Source organism: Falco biarmicus, chromosome 4 (assembly GCF_023638135.1).
Source record: "Falco biarmicus isolate bFalBia1 chromosome 4, bFalBia1.pri, whole genome shotgun sequence".
Taxonomy (NCBI): domain Eukaryota; kingdom Metazoa; phylum Chordata; class Aves; order Falconiformes; family Falconidae; genus Falco; species Falco biarmicus.
This window is the reverse complement of record NC_079291.1, coordinates 92,159,523-92,181,646: the sequence shown is the minus strand read 5'-3', so window position 1 is coordinate 92,181,646 and position 22,124 is coordinate 92,159,523. Positions and strand designations below refer to the sequence as shown.

At 41.9% G+C, this 22,124-nt stretch overlaps 1 protein-coding gene across 9 annotated transcripts in view; it reads left to right on the top strand.

The window, feature by feature from the left end:
- The window catches only part of CHL1 (cell adhesion molecule L1 like), a 139,635-nt gene extending 118,203 nt beyond the window's left edge, over positions 1 to 21,432 (top strand). For 7 of the 9 annotated variants that reach the window (XM_056338083.1, XM_056338077.1, XM_056338079.1 and 4 more), the window contains 9 exons: positions 549 to 771; positions 3,320 to 3,435; positions 3,603 to 3,807; positions 4,040 to 4,162; positions 5,497 to 5,676; positions 12,481 to 12,642; positions 13,325 to 13,456; positions 14,277 to 14,349; positions 16,200 to 21,432. In XM_056338083.1, the coding sequence (XP_056194058.1) occupies positions 549 to 771; positions 3,320 to 3,435; positions 3,603 to 3,807; positions 4,040 to 4,162; positions 5,497 to 5,676; positions 12,481 to 12,642; positions 13,325 to 13,456; positions 14,277 to 14,349; positions 16,200 to 16,416 (1,431 nt within the window). In that variant the 3' untranslated portion in view covers positions 16,417 to 21,432. The remainder of the gene's footprint in view (positions 1 to 548; positions 772 to 3,319; positions 3,436 to 3,602; positions 3,808 to 4,039; positions 4,163 to 5,496; positions 5,677 to 12,480; positions 12,643 to 13,324; positions 13,457 to 14,276; positions 14,350 to 16,199) is intronic. The other 2 variants (XM_056338085.1, XM_056338086.1) reach the window with 2 other exon arrangements.
- Positions 21,433 to 22,124: the final 692 nt, after the last annotated feature.

Here is a 22,124-nt window from a genome sequence, read left to right as displayed (position 1 = left end):
CTGATGGGTAAAAAAGAGTAGCGCAGCAGTTGCACATTAAATGTCCAGGCGTAGTTTCAAGCATTTGGTGTGCATTTAGAACAAATCTGAATTTTAATGACCCAACTTGCTGTGCGACATAAAATTCTAAGATAAAATGCAGATTTTAGCTGTACTAAAAGGCACACACAGCCTTATACCAAATTATGCATTTTCGTTGCGCTAAAAGGCGTGTGGTTTTGCAGCACGCAAGAAAGCAAAGAAAACCTGTGGCAAAACAAAAACTGCTGCATGTAGTATGCAGAAATGTATCTACTATCAATTAATTTGGTTTTAATTGAACAGTTTCTCTGCCTTTCACCCACCTTTCTCTTGAAGTCATGACATTTTTCTTCCAGTCGTCTTGAAATTAACACAACAGCGAAAACTTAAATCTTTCTTTCCCCCCCGCTACTTTTCTCTCCCACTGTTGTAACGTGCTCTCCAAAATTATTCCCCCCTCCCCTCAGCTGCTGTTTCGTGATTACTGCAACAAAGGCAGACAAGATCTCTTTTAACTTCTTCCGCAGCCGTTGAAGCCTGCGGAGAGGAATGGGCCGGGGCTGGAGTACAAAGTCAGCTGGCGGCAGCGGGGAGTCGAGGCGGACTGGAACGAGGAGATGGTGAAGAAGCATTCTCTGACCCTGCGAAACACTCCCACCTTCGTGCCTTATGAGATCAAAGTCCAAGCAGTAAATAATTTAGGATCCGGTCCTGAACCAAACGTTACCATCGGGTATTCAGGAGAGGATGGTAAGTAGCGGAAACTTTCATGTAAAAATACGCTGCGTGGGGGATGCTTGCGATGCAGAACGATTGGATATAGAGTGATGGATTAGGTGTAGCCCGTGGCCAGAACTGCTTGAATGCCAGTGCTCAGCGTGATGGGCTACATGAGATGCAGATAAGACTGATGCTGAGTGCCATGGTTGCTAACTTGCTGGAGTTTGAGGGGTTTTTCGGAAAGGTCACTTGTGCTTTCATTAATCTCAGTTGCTGGCTTAATCTGAGTACTTGTTTGAAGGCCACAGTCCATAAGAAGCCTATGAAGTGTAGCAGTCATTGTGTTTTACTTGATGGGAAAAAATTCTTTCGTTGTCTGGGGCCTGATTCAACAGTTTAACACTGTCAGAAGTTAAGTACTCTGGCAATTAAGCAGAAACACTCAGGCGCTGGGCATTGTAAGTGGATGTATAGACAATGCCGTGTTCCCATGTAGGCTGTCTGTTACCTTGTCCGCTGAGGACTTGAGGAACAGGTCCCCTTCTCCGGCTGGGTTTCTGTCCAGCAGCTTTCCGTGGCTCCTGGGTGGCACAGCCCTCTCTCAGGTGCCTCTCTGCAGAAGTCTGCCTCCGCTGTAAGGCTTTGCTTTGGATCTACTCCTGCTCCAAGCCTCCTCCCCGAGTCTTCTCAGCACCTGGCCACCTCTGCTTTTGGACTATGCCTGCAGTGCCTCACCCAGGCCAGATAAAACAAAGAGGCTTTCTCTTCTTGCCACCCATTCTCACAAAACAGATGCCCAGGGCTGCTCTGAAATCACAGCAACGGCTTGTGATACCCACCCTTTGCGCATGCTCTTTGAGCTGCAGCTTCATGGTGGGCTTTAATAGTCATGTCCAGTAGGAGAAGTGGACATGCGGAAGGATTGCCCTGCTAATAGAATTAATGCTGGTGTCACTCAGGATGCAACAGCCTTGCTACACCTGTGGGAGACTGGATAAAGTCACTGCTGAGGCCACCCCTACACCTCTGAACAGCAGCCTGTCCCCTCTGGTGTCTAGAGGAGATATTTGGAGGACTAGAAAACCTACCCAGCTGCAGTAAGGCAATGCCAAGCTGCCCTTTAGGAAGCAACTCGGTTAAGCACCAACACCACCAGAAAAAAAAAGAATATTTTTTGTAGGAATTAAAGAATTAAATCAGCAAGGGAATAAACAGCATGGTGACCAGCTGGCGTGGGGTGCCAGGCTTCCCTCATCCCAGATATACAAATGCTTGTCGCCTTTGCAGGTGGTCGGCAGGAGGGGCTGGGGGGCTGGCAGAGAGGGGCGAGGGTGGCCAGCAAAGGGTTTGTGTTTCAGATCTGCAGATTAGTTTTATTCGTTAGACAGTGCTCATCCCATGGGGAATCTGAAGTCTTCAAGTTGGTTTTGTAAGAATGAAAAAACTGATGGTTTGACTGGCCTTTGAAAAGTCTGTGGTGGCGTAGCCAGCTAAGGCGAGCATGTGGCGTGTGTTTTGCTGCTTATTGAAATGACGAGACAGCCACGACCTCGGTGTAACACCCCGCGTCCCGCCGCGGTTGCTGCCCAGCAGCAGTAGGTGGGTGGTGGGTGCTGCTGCTCCCACCTCTCCGCTCACTGCAGCTTCTCACAGGAGCCACTGTGGAGCATCGTGGTCCACGACAGGTTGATAGGAAACTGTCAGTAAAGTCACCGTGGTAGCCACAGATATAAAAAGTGTTACCAGCTTTACAGAGGGAAAGAAACCCCAGGGCAGGCTCTCTGTAGAGCTCCTCCCTTCGAGCGAGCGCTCCGGTGTCTGCCATGTCAGCCCTGCGTGGAACAGTTTGATGTTTACAACCTGCCGAGTGCTTCCTGGTGTTTCACCAGCATAAGGTTTCGGTGCTGTGCAGACAGGAGAGTCCCCACTGCACACCCAGAGTGGGGCAACACGGAGGTCTGGGGGTGCATCTTCTCTCCCCCGTAGAGTGTATGGCAGAAGAGGTGGTGAATAGTGACAGCGGAGAGGAAGAAACCCCACAGCATGTTTATTTTCTTTGTGTGTCTGTGATGGATATAATTTTATATCTATCAGTGGAAAATCTTCACTGTGATTCAGTTGTCAATGGATCAAGGCCTCTTTTTTCAGATGCTATAATAGCACTCTGTGTTGCAGAGTGATTAAAATCCTACTGTTTAATGAGTTAGTTGTAAAATGAAATTGATTATAAAAAAACTTTATGATTGCCTTCTTGAGTGCTGTGTTAATAGTTTTTTTTTTTTATATTCTCACTGCTGTAAGCATTACTTGAAACAGGAAATCATAAATACTGGTGTAGAAATTCATATGTCCCAGTGCACCTGTATTCCAGCCCGCAGCAGAAAGCCCCGATACAGCAAAATAATGTTTATTGGCCCGTTTTACCCACTGGATGCAGGTGGAATGGCTTTTTTCTTGCCTGCGGTAAGACTGCTTGAACTGCCACAGCTTGAGCTGGAAAGCCAAGCCCCGTGGCTGTGAACAGTGTGAGATGAGCTCTTGTAAGTGTCTTTAACAGGCAGCACTTTTGTTTTTACAGTTCCAGATGCCGCTCCTTCCGGTGTGTCGGTGGATGTTGTGAACAGTACGTTGGTCAAAGTCTTCTGGTTCGGAATACCAAGGGACAGAGTTCGTGGACATTTAAGAGGCTATAAGGTTACAAATTTCTCTTTAATTATTTTGCTGTAGTTGAATAAGCTATTCAATCAATCCCAGATCAAGGGTAGATTGCGATCTCTCATTACTGGGAAGATGAGTGAATTCAATATCGTGTTCAGCCCCATGCAACATAATTTCTTATAGAAATACCGATCTCAATGCAGGTCAGTTGGTGGAAAACGAAAAGCATGCTGGATGGAAAAAGGCATCACCCAGAGAAACACTTCCTAACATTTGTAGGAGACAGAAACTATGGGATGATTCCTGGTCTAGAGCCCTTCAGTGAGTTCCGCTTAACTGTTCTGGCTTACAACGCCAAAGGAGATGGCCCGGAGAGCTCCCCCGTTGTGTTTGAAACTCCAGAAGGAGGTAAGGCAAAATGAGAATATGGGGCGGAGGGACATGAGCAGAAGTTGCCCTTGTAACAAGGCAAGTTGATTTCCTATTTAAAGGGTTAGTAAAATCTCCAGTATTCATAAAACTCTTCACTAGGAAGGGGAACTGCAGGTGTTGAGCTAAACTATGGCCTCACTAAGCAAGCGTGTGTAGGGACGGCGCTGTTCAGGCTCCCTCTCTGAATGCTGCTCCCTCTGTCTTCCAGTCCCTGAGCAGCCACGGTTTCTAAGGATCCTGAACTTTGACAAGGACTCTGTCACACTGTCATGGGGACTTCCCAAGAGAGCAAATGGTCACCTTACTGGCTACATTTTGCAGTACCAGATAAGTATGTGTTTCACTTTGATTTTAGAATTTAAGCATTGTTAGTTAAAATAAAAAAGAAAAAGAAACAACAAAAAAAAGGGGGGGACGGGGACAGGGTGGGGGTGTGTGTGTGTGTTATATGCACAAAGTTATTTAAAACAGAGGCTGATGAGAAGGGCGCTTTCTGAGATTCCTGATCAGAAAGATCCCTGATCAGAACAGCACGTTTTGGACTGCGATGTGCACACAGCCTGCTAGAGGGCAGGCTGAAGTCATCTTCCAGAGCAAAAAGTTTTCCATGCACTTTCCCGATACAAGGTCACATCGCTGCTATGCCCCATTCCATGTTTATAGACTAATTCAATTATTTCATATTTGTAAATTGTACCTAACATAGTAGTTAAGAAGACCCATAAACTGTAGGTGCATTTTACTGAAGTGAAACTCATTCAGTGCAAAATAGTTTGTAACCAGAGCACTTTAGCCATGTTTATTCAGTTCTTCACATTATATCAGTGTGCACCTCCTCCCTGTAAAATGCCTCGGCAGAATCGCAGACAGGTACCACCTGAGTCATGTTGTTGAGTCATCACATTGAGAAACGACTAAATACTAGGGGTATTTCTTTCTTTCTTGCCTGCGAAAGACCTGAGTATCTGGGAAGAGACTGAATAGACAACCGCAGGCAAGGTCCAGTGTTGGTCCCACACTGCCACACCACCAGCTGTGAGGTGTGGTGACAGTTCAGGGTGTTTTATAGGTTTTTTGAGGATGGACCAGGGTTAGACTGTCCCCTGTTTACAAAAAAATAAAATTTAAAAAATGTACTTTTCACTTACCTCTGCTGATAGCAGAACTGCCCAGTTGCCTTGGCAAGCAGTGGCTAGAGGCTGGATCTTCTCGTTGTTTTGATGACTATAAGCAGAGAGTGGATCCATCTATGTAGGCGGGTTGGGAGCGGCAACCCCTCCTTTGGCTGCCAACTGTGCCAAGGCAGAGCGGAGCAAAGCAAACAGCCATCTGTTAACTTGCTTGTAAAAGTTTGCAGATGTTTGGAAGCCAAGCAGGAAGCCAAGCAGGAAGCGATTCATATATATTTCATGGTCTAGGAGACAGTAATTTTTACCTCCCACTCAGTCTGTGCATATCTAGAATCGGAGAGCTTTCTAAGAACGGTAATAGCTCACCAAATGAGATAAACCCCATTGAAGTGCTTGGCAGGCAGGTGAGGTATGCTTATTCAGGCTTCATCCTCCCACTTACTGCCGAGTGCCTCCCCTGCAGGAGCGTCCGTGCCTGTTTCATGTCCGTAGCCGTTAGCTGCTGGATCTGACTCGCCTGCCTTTTCCCTTTCAGTAAACGAAACACACGAAATCGGACCTCTGAACGACATCAGCGTGGCAAACCGCTCCACGCTCAGCTGGAGGCTTTCAGGTCTCAGCTCCAGTACCAAGTACAAATTCTATGTAAAGGCTTGTACAGTGAAAGGCTGTGGGAAGCCGGTCACAGAAGAAGGACTAACGATGGCTCAAGGGAGTAAGTTAATAGGCAATATGTTTTTATGTGGAGAAGCTCTAACAATAATGGGAAAATCTATTGAGAATATTCCAGGCTTGACATTTCCTTTGTAATTAGATGAAATAAATTTGTTTTCCTTTCCATGAGAACAATCAATGAACTTTTTAATGTAGCCATGCAGCTCTTCAGAAAAGTAGAGCTTATCTGTTTCATTTTGCTGTACAGGGCTGTGTTTCTGTTCCCAATGACCAACTCTTTTAAGCCATACTAGAATAAGTGAATTGCATTTGGTCGTGAACAGAAAATTGAAGAACTAGATAATCTAATCTCAGGAATATTATAAAAATAAATTCCTCCCTTGCATGGAGATGGGGGACTTCCAGCAACATTGGGGGCAGGTATGTGACATGGAAAATCCAGATGAACATAAAGTTGACTGCAGTGCATTTGACCCGTTATATTACTATTATTTTATCAGAGACTGGAAGTGTCGTTTGTGTGCCACTTAGACCCTATCCTAAACCACTGATGTTTAGTGATTTAAAGGAAAATTTCAAGCACTGTATGGTAGCTCATCTTTCATATTTAGCTGAAATGAAATAAAACGTACTGTGCTCAGCAAGTCTGAAAACTCTACAATACCGAGGAACAAGTCCTTGCTATTAATCAGAAACCATTGCTGTGCGCTTACCACGGGGAAGGAGAAAGAGACTGTGATAAGCAAAAGAATCCTGGCTTCATCATTTTTAGCAATGATAACAGTCTGGAACAATGTTAATATAAAATAGAACAATGTTTCATGTTGCACAACATCCTGTTGGACTTGTAAGTCACAGAATCTCTTCAGTTACTGTTAAAAGAAGTAAAAAGTACTTTAAACTCATCACGTCCCATTTCAGGCTCCAATCATGAACCATCATCTGTTTTCTCAAGTAGCAAAACTCCTCAACTGTCTTGTAGCCTCCAGTCTCGCTGTAGTATACAGGTACTCACATGCCAGTAACTATTAATCCATCAGCGTGATTTAAAATTGATCTTCATTAAGGAAAGTAAAAGATGCAGGGGTTTTTTCAAGCTAAAAGTATACAGTTTCATTAGTTAATTTTTCTGGCCTTCATTGGGCAGCTGGAATGATGTTTTCTGGTCACTTAAGTCAGTAACTTTGAATATCCTTGTCAGGTTTTGTAAAATGCATCCTTGCCTGATATGCTTAAAAGGATGGTAATGTCACCATTCGTTTCTCATTCCCTTCTTTCCTAAGACTTCGTTGCAGCAGTAGAAGCAACTGTTTCTTGTGAAATGCTTGTAGAATATAGTATAGTTAATAAAAGCCGCAGGGGTCCAGTTCTGCGATTAGATGCTGGTACTCAAGCCACTCTGAATTAGGACACTGCATCTGTCACTGAGATGCCATTAGAGTTTTGTGTCGTTATTTGCTGGCTAAATTTCTTGAATATTTTTTCAACTAAACATGATAAGCTGAAAAAAAAAAATCACTTTTTTTCAGTGACCTTCTTGGGGTTTTAAGCTGTGGTGTGGGAAGCAAAGCGATTGCTCAAAATTAAAACAATCTCTCTTTCTGAAGAAAGGAATTGATTTCAAAAGTCAAAGTTTATCATTAAAAATGACCCACATAAATGACAAATATAAAATGTGGTGCCCTCTGAAATGAAACTCCATGACAGAGCACTCCAAGTTTCTTTGGGTTTTGATTCAGTGATTCGATATCCACTGTGTTCTGGTTTTAGTAATAAAAACCTAAAGTTCTCATTGTTCATTGTAAGACTTTGAGTAGCTTCCACTGCTGTAATACAGCTTTGCAGGCTGTGCCATGCGTATTTCAGCATTTCACAATGGGTTCTGCCAGGAAAGTGGAGATGTTGAGGTGGAAGCTACGGATTCATTCACATTTTATCATCGATGTACATGATCTGCATCACTGCTATCGCTTTCACTTATTTGCAGTTACCCCTGCCACTATAGGTTGGGATATGCGAGTATGCATGTTTCACCACTAAAATCAAGTCTGTTTAGGGAAAATTGTTGTGCTCTAAATGATAATTTTACCAGCCTATAATTTATGTGCAACCCATTTCCTGATGAGTTTGAAATGGCATGAATGACTGAATTTAGTAAAAAAAAAAAATCTCTCAATTAAATAAATATAACTCCCAGTATAGATAAATGGGTAGATCATACCCTTCCTCTACAGCTGCAGCATCTTCCTCTGAGAATGAACCATTCAAATTCAGATTTTGTAAGGAGTAACACATTGCTTCACATCAGCAACACTTTACCAAAAGGTCAGTGAGTGGCTACTGATGGGAAAAGACCATCTCATGCTCACATCTCTATTTCTTCCTTGTCCAGCAGAGCAGTGCCACGCTCTGTGCCTGCCTGACGGCAGTGGGGAGCAAGCCCCTTGCTCGGCAGCGCTGCCTCTCTCAGAAGGGGCTGTTTCTGTGTAATTACTTCACTGAGGAAAACTACACTTTGGTGTTTGTCTCTAGGATTAAATACAGGCCCACTGGAATTAGTGAGAAATAGGAGTAGGCAATACAAAAGCTTTCATTGATAGCATCCTTGTTGCATGATCCGACACGACCAGCATTGTCGGCTAATATGAAGGCAATGAAATAAAAGGTGTCTGTCTTACGAAAGATCATAAACAGAGCCGTAATGACTCGGATGTGAAACACTGATAGACAACCAAAGAGTTGTATCATTTGTTGATAAAATACTGTGGACAATCATGAAGAACCTGTGCAAAAGGATATTTGCATTGCAAAACAAATCCTAGTTTAAATTTTGTGGCTTTGCCTTGGTTTCATTCCATAGATGAAGGTATGCTGCCTTTAGGAAATGAGTTTTATCTCTAACTTTTTCATTTTTGGGCAGTATTTCTTAAATGACCTACAAACTAATTAATTTTCCCCTTGAAAATGTTGATTTCCCAATGATCGTTAGCCCTCAGAACCGTAACACATAATAATGTTTTGACGTAAGTGAAAATAATTAAATATAGCAGCCCTTCTTCAACATAAAGCTTCTTTTCATCTGGTTACCAGCATTTCTTGAGGATTACTAAACACGTATTACATGTTGAGAATTATTACTGTGTGACCAGAAATTCAAGCCTTAATGAAAAGTTCATCCAGAGGAAGCCGTACAGCTGTAGTTTTATTTTCCAGAGAGGCCAGAGAATAGAAGTTCACCAGTTTCATTATATTTCAGTGGCAATTGGCACGTAAATCCCAGAGGCTCCTTGAAAATCCTAGCCGGAGGGTACTAACCTTTGTGACACACCATAAGATGAGGAGAGTAACCATTTGTAACAAAACTTTGTATGGGTTTAGTTCTCTTCTGTCAGACAGAGTGAAAAAGGAAAAATACAACTGCCTTAGCCATATGTAACCACGGGTATTATTCCCAGCAAACCCCCAGAGCAGACCCTATGTGCTGGGAATCGGGAGAACCTGGTGAAATCTTGGGGAAAAGTTTCTTTTTCTGTCATTTATGCCACTCCACTCTGCTTCCTCTTTGGCTGGGGGAACTGTAGCCCATCAAACATCAAACACTGTTGCTAATTGCAGGCAACAAACCAGCCTGCCAGCCTGGCTGCTGCCCACCGGCTGGGCTGGGCAATGGGATCTGTGGTGCATTGCTGTTTCAAACTCCTATCGTTTTGAGCAAGAAAAATAGGCATGTTAAATATAATGTGCAAAATATATCGGTCTTGGAGTACTTGAAGCAAATTTGTGATTAACTGTTTGTCTTTGTCTTTTACACACACACACTTTGTCCTCTTGTATCAGTCTGCCCCAGTGCAGCCAACACAGAGGGGTAAAGAGTAGAGGAAGAGATGAACAAGCTGTAAGCTGTTGTCTTGTCCGAGCTCAGATTTCTCCTACAAATGGCAATCAGTACCAATAGATGACCACTAACTCACCTATAAATTCTTCTCAATAGACTTCACGTACAACAGGTTTACTAATCTCTATAGCTTAAAAGATTCCCAATTTAGCATGAGTTACCTCCAGCACTAAAAAAGCCCAGAAGCTTAAGGATACTTGCGATGCATATTTATACGCTTTTAATAGCCAGGCAGTAGGGGAAAATTAATGAAAGTTCAACTTTCCATTTATTGCAGCAGATGTATTTAGACAGGTATGGTTATAAATTAAGATGTTGCCCACAATTAGTATTTAGCTATTAGACTGCCAGGTTTTTTTTTTATGTAAGTACGTTTTATAACAGATGTGCTAACTTTTTGAGAACTAGCGCTCTTGTAAGTCTTTGGGGGCAGTTTATATTGTTTTTCCCTTTATACCGTAAGCTTCTATAAAAAATGTGTGTTCTGTTGCTCTCATAAATCTTGAGGCCCGGTAGGAATATTGTAAAATTGCAGTTCAGTGTTTAATGTTCATGCGAGTCCCATGGTATGGCTGATAAATAGTGGAGGAAGATGAGAAGTGCTGGTGATATGCCTTTATTACTAATGCTGCTTCTCCCTTATTGTAGATTAAAAACCTAACCCAACTGCTTTCAATTTTCTGAAGCTAATTTCTGCAGCTCACTGACCTTTCAGTATGTTGGGCTTTTCCTTATCTGTATATCTTTGCTTTTATTTTTCAGGATGCTACACTGTTTTTTCTATTCCAGCCATCAAACTTGCCCCAATTAGCAATGCTTTCTCCTCTCTAGGTACTATATTGGGTGTGTAACACATACCAGAAAGAAATTGCATGGAAAGAAACTTCATAATCACCCAGCAGTGTACACCTGTACCGAGTTTTAAAGAAAAAAATTAAAATATTTTGTTTAGTGTTTTGGGCTAGGTGACATTAAACCAGCCTGGAGAGGCAATGGTAGATCCCTGGTCCCGGGTCAGGCTGGGCTCAAACCCTCATTCCCATAGGAGCATCCCAGCCCAGCGCTGCTCGGTGTGCCAGGGCAGCAGCATGGCCAGAGGGGCTGATACAGCTGAGCAATAACCTGCCAGAAAAGGGTTCTTTTTCAGCTGTATCAGTTCCCCCGTTCTGCTTCTGTAAAGAGCTGACTGTTCAAAAAGAAGAGGCTGGCCCAAGCTGGAAATAAATAGGTGAAGGATACAGACTGGTTAAGTTGGTTTAAGGAAGCGCACGATGACCCCCCGCCGTGGGCTGCCGCTGAGCTCAGGGTTAAGCATTTTGCTTACCAGGTATTCAGGAGAAATGCTTCCTAAGGAGACGTGTGTCGGGTGCAGCGCGGACCCTGCGGTTGATGTGTCATGCCTGAGTGTTGTACGGTGTTTAATGTGCAGTGGGTTGAAGGTTCAAATTCACTCTTGTTACTTTATGGATAGTGTTTCCATTTAAATATGGTTTTCTGATGTCTTGATTTTAGAACATGTAATTAAAATATACCTGTGGTATCCTGTTGTTTAATTTGCAGTTTGATTAAAAATTATGGCTCATTATGCTTCATTTAGCAAAAATTACCGATAGATGGATTAATTTATGCTAATAAGCTGTGCTTCAGTATCAGCAGTATTTCAGCCGTTTGTGTTCTCTCTGAGTCCCAATGGTCTACTAATTTAACTGCTTATTGTAATACATGTATAGTTGCCTTGGAAAACTTATCTTGAACTGCTGCTTTGATTGTGCTTGGATTCATCTTAATCTTTTTGGTTTTTTCCCCTTCAGCTGTCAACTAAGCCTTAATCTCTGAAAGCTTCTTGCTTTGCTTGTTTACTAGTTTAAGTATTATCAAGCGTTGTTTTACTGTCAGTGCTAATCGGTCAAGTAGTTTTCAAATTATACTGTGTGCTCAACCCTTAGCTCAGACAACTTTGGGTAAAGCAGGCAAATTAGGCAACTGAACACAATTAAAAATTGATGTTTATTAAGTGCAGCCCCTCCCAATTCTCTCCTGCCGTGGAGGGCAGGCGCACCCCCATGTTGGACCCATGGTTTGACTACAGAGGTCTCCCGTGTCGACATGCAGTTCTGAGTTGACTTGGATGAACAGGCTTTTCGTGTTCAGGCGGTGGTTGCTTAACCTCTGTAGATGTCCTTTTTTCTGTTATCCGCAAATGCTGTTTTAACAAAGCTTATTTAATACCCTGCCATCTTAATGCAGACAGAAATCACAATAGGCATTTTGCAAGTAAAAAGGCTCTAAAAGTAGGGCTACTGGAATTTCCCTTCTACCTCCTAACCAAATATTAAACTCATCTGCAACATGTAAATGCCTAAACATCAATTTAAAAGCAAACTTCAGCTATACCAAAAACAGCGCTTTGTGCAGGCATTGTGGAATTTAAAAGGACATGGAAAATCAGTGTCAGCAGAGAAATGAGTACAAATCCCAATGTTAATTTTTTTTTCTGTGAGACACATAAGAATCTATTTCCAGATAACAAGCTGTCTGTGCTTCCCTGCTGAGTTCAGTTCAATGGGAGAAGCGTCAAACCCCAGATTATCTATACAAAGCAAGCCCACTTTCAAGTTGTAATTTTTTAAGCACGCATTAGTTAAAGCAGATCTGTAATCCCCCATCAATATTAACTTTCATCCTGGGAAATGTACAAACCCCTTCATAAACATCAGGATTACTTCAGTCTGCTGTTTATTTTATCTGATAGAATATTAAAAATCAAATAAGGGGAATGTTTTTTACTTTACTGCCTGCTTTGGAAAATCAGCTTACCTGATGACAAATGTTAAAAATCCTCGTGTGTCGTGTTTGTGTGTTATTTACGTTATTTGTAACTGCATTTCACAGGCTTTTTGTTCAATGAATACGATTAATCAATATGACTTAAATATGTACATTCCATAGGTAAAGGGATCGGCAAGATTTCAGAAGCAGTAAAACCCACCCAAAAGTTTCACCCCATTGAGGCGCTTGAGCCTGGAACTGAATATACAGTTCGTCTAGTGACTAAGAATTGGGTTGATAACAATAGCATTTTTGAAGATGTAATTGAGACAAGGGGGAGAGGTGAGACACGAAACCCTTCAAGGTGATAAAGATTTATTTTGAATGTAAATAAATGCTGAGGTTACATCTTACATTGTGCAGTGAAAGTGTACCAAAATCTTAATTTTGTTCGGTGATTTTTAAGTTGACCTTTGCGGCTGAATCCCACGGGAGCATAAATGCATCCGTGGTTCCCGGCAGAGCCCTGTGCTTGTACTTGATGCACGATAGCCTGGAACAATTACAAACCTTTACAAACCAGTTTTCCCTCCTATGCGATTTGGAAAGGGTAGTACTGTGGTACAATCCATTTTAAGTGTCCCACTCCAGCGGTTTGCATGTAGCGGGTGCACTTTTAACTCTATTTCTTTCGCAAAACTGCTTTTGCATGAGAGGCTTAACAATTCTCTGCTCAGCTTTCCTATTTGGCATTAATCCTTTGAGTCGACTGCTCTCTCAGAATTACCTTTCCAAAATGTCTGTATTGTGCCTTGTATGCTGCACGTTCCCCATAAATCTAAAAATGTCAGTCTCCGGACATATTTCTGTCTTGCTGTTCTTTAAGTTGAACACAAAAAGTAGTGATAGACTGATTTAATTAGGATCCAGCGAAGATCATGTTCTGTTTTCATGTTATAGGAGGATGATGCCCTTTTCCTCTGATTAATTTTCATCTTTTTTACTCCTCTTCTGTTTTGCAAAGCCTATGCTGGCATTTACGATGGAATTTCCACCCAGGGGTGGTTTATTGGACTGATGTGTGCCATCGCTTTGCTCACCCTGCTGCTGCTAACTGTTTGCTTTGTCAGAAGAAATAAAGGAGGAAAATACTCAGGTAAATGGATTTATTGTCCTTTCACTATGTTCACATCTTAATAAAGAGCATCCTTCAGACTTTTATCTCTGGAGGCTGCAAAGCCGCGAGCAGAAACATCCAATTAGGATTTGTAGCTTTTGATAAATATCCACAAAATGGAATCTAATGAACAAAAGTGAAACTGTGCTCTCTGGGCGAGATACTGCTGTGTGCTGGTCAGAGATCTTGCAGAGGCCTCCTTGAATCTTCCAGCATTTAATCCAGCCGTAGAGTCAAGGTCCTTCACCAGCTGCACCCTGAGCCGCACGGGGGCTGCCGGCTCGCTTCCCACCTGGCAGCTGCTGCTTGGCATCCCAACATCGCTTTCCATGGGTAGCCAAACTGCTTAACAATAGAAGATTTTGCTAAAAGTCATTCTTTAATTTTCAAAGCAGTGAGTAAGGATTCAAGCGTAACTATTTAAGTATAAATCTGGTTGCCCGGAGTGACGGCAGATGCCCCATCCCTGGAGGTGTCCAAGGCCAGGCTGGATGGGGCTTGCAGCAGCCTGGGCTGGTGGAAGGTGTCCCTGCCCGCGGCAGGGTGGTGGACTAGATGACCGTTAAAGGTCCCTTCCAATCCAAACCATTCTGATTCCATAGACACTTGCAAGCTTTCTTACAAAGCAGGGGATGGCTGCAGACCCTAGACGGCAGCGTGCTGTTGTGCCCAGCCACAGACGCAGTGTGAGCCACTGCCCCCTGCATTAGGCAACAGGCAGCTTGCCCATTGCACCTATGGAAAGAAAAGTCCACGGAGAACATGGCATACAGATCTGTGCTTTATTTTATTTGTACAGTGAAAGAGAAAGAAGATCTGCATCCAGATCCCGAAGCTCAATCAATAAAAGATGAAATCTTTGGGGAATATAGGTAAATAGGACCTGCTTTAACAAGCATTTTTATTTGTTGGGGATTTGTTTGTTTCCAGATGTCATCGTTATTTAGGACATTTTTATAGCATGCAATTAATGCTATTTTTCATTTTCAAAGCAAACCTCATAGGAGTGGGTAATAGTAGGAATATAAGGGTATATGCAGTATACTTAAATCCATCCAAGTCGGGATATAAGTAAATGTTGATGTATCAGTGGTTTTCACTTGCTTTTTTTTTTTTAAATTAGCATTTATGAATAATGTACATATATATGATAATTTGGGTTCCTACTGTAATGTCCACTGAAGTCAATAGGAAGACTTTTATGTCTTCAGTGGGTATCTGACACCCAGTCAGGCCTAAATCGTGTAATATGGGGAACGTTCATTTAGTGGAAGAGAATTTTAAAAAGTTTAAAATACAGTAAGAGATGGCAAAAACCCAAACAAACGTAACTACAGAAGTTTCTGTAGGAGAACTGAAAATAATCACTTTGGCTGCTTTAAAATAACTAAAGCTTACAATGTTACCTAACTGTGGTGTGAAAAAAGTGCATCATTATAAGAACTGTGGTGGAAAACTGGTGTCACTGGCCTTAAGGGCGTAAAATTTCTATTCAAATCCCACTTATATATCCTACATTATTTGTACTGAAATAGGGGTTTTTTTCTGCATAATTTCATCTTTATTTAATTTTTAATGCTTTCTAATGGGACAAATATTTAGAAAGGTAAGAAAGTCCTGAGGTTAATAACTTTGACCCCCTCCTTTTCCCTGAAACTCCAAACTTGTCTTTTTTATCAATAGAAGTACCATGTGAAAAAAGGTAGCAAATATTTTTAGTGTATTGATTAAACACATTATTAACTAGATGCTGAAGAGGTAAAGTTCAGGTGTATTTCTCTGGCCTTCCTTAGATAACATTACCAAAGCTCTGACACTTAGTTGGCATCAGCAAGGGCCATAATTGAGTAATTATGTACTTAGTTCAGAGGCCTGATTTGGGGTTTTTTTTGTAGTCTTTTAATCTGTGTTCCCAATCACCCCAAACGTTGTGTTCAGGCAGGAGTGGCCAGTGGAGTTTCCTTTTTCCCTGAATTTTGGTGGGTCTGGGCTTGTCCATGAAATCGCCATTGAACATTGAGTGCATATGAGCAGATAAAGACACTCAGATTCTGCTTTCCTTTTTCCTTGTGTTTCCCCTTTAGCAGAGAGAAACTCCATCAGTTACAGTCAGATAACAACAGGACAAATTAAAAAAGGGGAAAAAAACCCCTTTTTCATTCATCTCAAATCAAACAGCTGCTCACAAAGCAGTGAGATACGACCTACACCTGATGCCCCATGCCACAACTTTGTATGGGTTCACTCACACACCTTGAAAGAAAAATGAAATAAATAGGCCCTGAATATTGCCCACTGTTTTGTAAAATGAAAACATCTCTTTCTGTAAGGTGCCGAAGCTTGATATTGGCACTGGCACTGGAGTGGATCCCTCAGATCCTTTCCAGCATTCCCTTTTCTTTCCCCTTTGCTTTTTGCCTGTTCTGCTCTCTGCCCGAGGCAAAAAGGGGTAAAAAAACCCCAAATTTATGTTTGCCTTTTTAACCGAATCCATTGTGGTAATAATGACAGAATCAGGTACGTGGGGCACTCAGGGGTGTGTGACCTGGCAGAAGTGCCCCAGACCCAGCAGGACTCGAGGGGTCACATCACTCCCCAGGTACCACCCAGAGCTGTTTCCCTCGCTCTTCCCTCCTGCTGCTTGCTTTCACAATAAAAAGAGCAGTTTCCGTGCTTGCAATTAAAAGCTAGATTTTTGGAAAGGCATTTTTTTGTTTTGTAGTGACAGCGATGAAAAGCCGCTGAAAGGCAGCCTCCAGTCAATTAACGGGGACATTAAAGCCACTGAAAGTGCTGATAGTCTGGTAGATTATGGCGAAGGGGAGCATGGGATGTTCAATGAAGATGGTTCATTTATTGGAGCTTATTCTGGATCTAAGGAAAAAGGATCAGTGGAAAGCACTGGGAGTTCAACAGCAACTTTTCCTCTCCACGCCTAAAATATTAGCAAGAATGATTCGTGTTTAATTGTGATATTTATCTTGATTAGTACTCCGCAGTTACCCCATGTGATTGGAAGCAGGTTGCCAATTGAGCCAGTCAGGAACCTGACATCCAGGTAATACGAAAACAAGTCACTGCCACTAAAAGATGATTTTCCATCCTAATTTCTAGGTGTTTACTTCTAATTAAAACAAAACAAATAATTCTTTACTATACAAAATGTCTTAATCTTACCAAAACAGAATTTCTCAGTGTTACATCTGTATACTTAACTGCTACTCCGTGTATTTCTAAGGTTTGGAATATGTTTCTCTGTATAGTATTTTATTTTTTTTTCCTGTATGCCTGTGGTCACTTTGTACATACATGTATATGTAGTATTCTCTCTTGTACTGTGGCCTCAGCATTGTAGAGGTTATAACACAACAAGAAAATCAAACAAAACCAAGTAACTCTGCAAAGTGACACAATGCATCCTACTGAGAAAAACAATAATTTAAAATACTGGAGAAATATATTCTATATATTGTATAATGTTTCATAAAGAAATAAACTGCTTGTGATACTCTAGAATTACTTTAGTGGTTTCAGCTGACTGCAATTACCAATACTTAGAGATGCAACTTTATCCACAGAAAAATTGCTCTTAAAAGACAAAACTCTGGCCTTGTGGATGAATCTTCTGTCCAGTAGCTGGCACTATTTCCTTAAATAAGTTAAGCTGCAGTATCTTTCCTGTGGCAAGGCAAAACAGGGTTCCCATCCACCATCATTAGAAAGTATTTTAATTTGTTTTCCCGAGTCTCTGCAAGCTGCATTTCTAAGCAAAACGCTTGTTGTCTGTCTCATATCTGTATATTTGTGCGCTAGCATACATTTCATGGAGACGTTGTACATATGATATTAATATTGACACAAGTAAAAATCAACCTTCTATTATTTTGAAATGAGACACGTTGCTAGCATGAGTCTGTATAGCTGTGTAGGAATGAGTAGAATTGCTTCTCGTTATGAGTTTGGACCAACAAAACTAGTTTTCAGAAGGAGTTGTGTGTATACAAGTCATAGAAATCTCACCTCTTTCTAGTGTCACATCAAATAGACCTACCTGACTTTCAAGAGATCATTTATTTTCAAGCTACTCATTGTTAAATAAACAGAAGCGAAAGCAAAGAGAAAATATTATGGTATAGTTTCTTTTATATTTTGTTTACTGAATGCTGGTTTAAATCTCATAATTTTCTTTGCCTCTCCAACACTAACTCAGCAAAGCTGTACGGCACATTTTTTTGGTCTTTTTGTATTGGAATCTCCTGAATTTCTTTGAAAGCATTTGTATCTTTGAATACGCTTATTTGAGTAGAGCATCGATATGGCTTCACTTCTTGCACTTACAAATGGCTGGCGCTTCAGTTGTAACGTTTTTTTAAAATAGTTACTGCAGGAGGAATAGATCCTAAAAGCCATTTTGCATCGGGAGAGTAATTAGGCAACTATCCCCAATGGCTCCTTCATGGCCTCCATTACTTCAATGGAAGAAAGAGAGGAAGCAGGAATTACTGACATGGTGACGAGTTTCCAGGAACAGCTACACTTCAGACTGGTTATTTGCCCGCAGAGGTGGGGGTTGTTTCCAGCAGTAACGCTGCGGTTCGCACACAGACCCCTGGGGCTTGGGCTCCTCCCCAGTGCCCAGTGCCTTCCCAAAGCAGTGGCCTTGAGAAGCTCGATGCTTCTGCTTATCTGTTCCTCTTTTTTAAAAAAAATAATTATTTATTTTATTTTATTTTAGCTTCTAAGGGCCTTTCGTATAGCCTTCAGTTGGGAAAAGCAAACCCCAAACAGCCAGCCCAAAACCGCCAGTGATGCCGTGTGTATGAGTGTAAAAGGATGAGTGGAAATCTGCCCTGAGTCACAAATCGCCCCACTCCATGCTGGTGACACAAATCATTCACTTTTTTTATTACTTATTAAAGGGTTTTTTTCTGTCATTCACTCAACCCAAATGCTGGAAAAGTCCAAAGTCATTTTCATTTTTGAAAAAAATCCTCAGTTTAAAAAGAAGGGAGTGTATAATTGGAGAAATGTGAGAACTGGCATCTGGCCAACAGAGACATTTCACACCAGGATCTTTCCCTGCTGGCTCTTGCCTGCTGCAGCCCAGACCAGGTAAATCCTTGGGACTGATTACAGCGGTGACAGCCTTTGCTGCAAGCTTGGGGCTGTTTGTGGTGTAATTCCTTCAGGAATCATTCGCACTAGCGCATAGGCAAGGGTCTTTGAAAATAGGAGCGACGTTAGGGAGCCAAACTGGGGTGGGATTCCCTGGATCCCAGCTCGTGGGCGGTGTGGAGGGCTGGGGAGGGCTCTCCTGGTGGTGGCTGTGCCAGCAGAGCGCACCGGCCGCGGGGCACTGGCACGGGCAGAGCTGTGGGCAGGCACCCGGGGGGGGGGCAGGATGCAACCCATCCGCAGTCCCAGTCAGCCGATTGCTTGTCCTTCGGGTCACTGCAGATCAACTAGACTCCTTGTCCCAGAAAATGCCTATGCTAACAGACACAAATTTCAAATCATATTATTGAGTGTCAAATTATCGAATAATGAATATAAATCCCCTGTGCTATCACTTGCTCTGTTGCTGCTAAGAGATGTTTATGACATTCCTGTGATGTGCTACTCATCTGTGCCGGTATGAGTGCTTTTTCTATTAAAATTTTAATTCAGATCCTTAAATCTTAATGTTGGTGTTTCATGATGCCTTAGGGCCTAAAAATCATGCAGTGACAAAAAGATGTGCAGTGGAATTTCTACAGCATGCGCTGACTTTTGAGGAATATGCCCAATGAATATTAAGCAAATGGCTAAAACTCCTGGGGAATCTCACTCAGCTGAGCTTTTTTCTCTTTCCCAATAATTTATTTTGCTTTCCCCTCCCCCCCCCTCTGCTGGGGTTTTATTTTCTATTGTAAGGGTACCACTCATACAGTGTACTTTGGAAAGTGCAGGACACTAATGGTTTTCTAGAGATTTGCTTTCAAAAGTAAACTAACTGAGCAAGCTTAGGTTTTCCTGAGCAGTTTTCTGTCATTGCCAGGGGATGGGCTGCATTTTTTCTAGGGCAGTCTGTTACAGGTGAGAGGGAGCATGGCCATGTAGGCTGAATAAAAAGTATCACCAACTGTACCACAGTTCTGAAATAGTATGTTAAGTCAAGTAACTTTTTTTTTTTTCTCCCCACTCTGGCCAGAAGTGTTTATTGAAATTAGTTGCTGGAAATCTGTGCTGGTTTCATTAATGAATGCCTAGCAGGGAATTGCAGGCTGCCTGCTGGGAGGAGGGAGTCAGGGGTGGCCAGCCGTGTGAGCCTGCAGGCGTGCTGGGCAGGGAATTATTAATTACCGATGCCATGGCTGTTAGCTTGGTTACATTTGGTTACGCTGTGCCATTACGTTTTGCTGGCAGTTACAAGTGTGAGAGGGGAAATGACACTTGCAGATTTGGTATCTTAGTCAGCCCAGGATGCAATTTCATCCAGCAAGGAGGAGGCATTCCCCTGGCTCCAGGAATCCTGGCTTGCGGATTTAAGCAGCCTCCTCTGGAACAAGAGAGGGGTGGATGTTTCTCAAAAAGTTGTGCAGTTTTATCTGTGCAAAAGATGAAACAAATAAAATTAAATCTTCTAACTAATGGGGAAAAAAACCCCTATGTGATAGCTCCTGTGCAAGTGAGCCATTTGTGTTCACAGAGCAGCGTACCATTGGTTTGGTATGGACTGCAATCTCAGACCTAAGTATTTTTAAATATATATGTATATATAAAATGTAATTGCACAATCAAGACTTGTAGGAGTGGCCCCAGATTCATTTTCTGGTGAAATCTGGGGGGTTCTTGAGACCAGGTCCCCAGATTTTGCCAGAAAATGAATCTGGGGCCATTTCTACAAGTTCTTGATTGTGCAATTACATTATATATATATACAATAACGTAACAGCACAGGGCTGGGTATCAGAGCCCTCCTGGGGCTGGATCTTTAGGAAGGGCAGAATTAGGAACCAAATCAGAAGATGACTTTCCCCTCTGGATAAAAATATGTGTGTATGTATAATAAATTTTAAAACCTTTGCAACTCAAGTTTTAAATGGATCTAATTAGCATATCATGTAATGATTTGTGATATTTGTTGTGTTCTGTTCTTCTTACACCAATTTTAATGAGTAGCTCTTTTTCTGATAACTGCTTCCATTGACTGAATGGGTCAGAGCCAATGCACTGAGAGGTTTTAATGAAAGTGTTCAGGCCGAGATTATTTTTGAGATGAAAACAAATAGTAGCACAATCTTTCTATGTAAAAGGGTGGGGATTTGTAACAGTAATTCCACATGCAGTTTTGTAAACTGAAGTTAGAATAAGATTCACTGATCCTTGCATGCTTCTGAAAGGAAATATCATAAGTTTTTATAGTCACTATTTTGCAGATGAGTGGTAAATCTAGATTACGTAGCTGTAAGCACGGATATAAAGAAAGGAAATTCTTCATGGCAAGAGCATTTCCTTTGTTTGACAATGGATCAAGCCCTCAGCTGCATCTCTGTTAACATTTAGTATTTCAAAATAAGGCGTATAAACCGTGTCGGAGTACCAGTACATGTTTACATTGCAGCTCTGGATCTTTCATGTAAAAGTCTTGAGTGGTCCGACTGATGTGTTGGGTTCCAGGCAGGCACCAGCGAGTGGGTTTGAGCCAAAGCACTCTGTCTGTTTCGTTTGTATTATTGTTACTTTAAACAAGATACTTTGTAACTTCATGAGAAAAGATCAAAGCAAATGTGGTGTCACCGTTACAATGTTGCTTTTTTGAGCAAAACGTTAGTGTGCATTTATTAAAGTTTAGAGAAACGTGTTGTACTGTAGTGGCTGTTTGTATCATGCATATGTGCACGTATGGTTTTAAAAGAGATTTCCATTTTACATGAAATACAACTTTGCTAATAAAAGTTTGACTTGATGTAATCTTCAAAAGCTTTACTTGTAATCAGCAAGTTTCTCTTTCATTTTGCTTTGGGTTTTTTTCTCCTGCTACCACCTCTTTGCTGGGGCTGGGGTTTAAGTGTCGCCTGTAGCCCCCTCCTGCTGGGGGTCCGCGGTGGGTTTGCCCGGGCTGGGGCTGTCAGGCCGCGCAGACCACCGGCCATCTCGCTGTGATCTACGCCAAAGCAGGGACGAACCTCAACTGCAAACACCCTGAATTCAAACGCCTCATTTATTCCATGGTATGATCATCTCCTGGATCAAACTACCATCCTATATAATGTTCGCTTCTATAACATGCTTTATGTACTCTCTGTCGGTTTAACATTGCATAACCTCCCAAGCACACGGAGCTTTAAGCTAAGTGGCATGTGAAATACCTGCAAAAATAACATTATCTAGTATTAAAATACGCTTAGCCATGAAACGGAAGACAAAAGCTCAACATATCAGGCATGGACAGAGGTGAAAGGAACTGATCCAGTTACATGTGGTAGAATATAGCTATAAAGATTAGCAGGGTGAATTTCTGCTCTTCATGGAAGATCACCAGAATAATGGTGATTTTATAAGTAACCAGGCACCTAGAAAACCAGTAATGCTCATTCTTTTCTTATCCCTTAGTTAGGGAAAATCCCACTTTATGCTAAAAGTCCGAAATCTATATGTATTCATT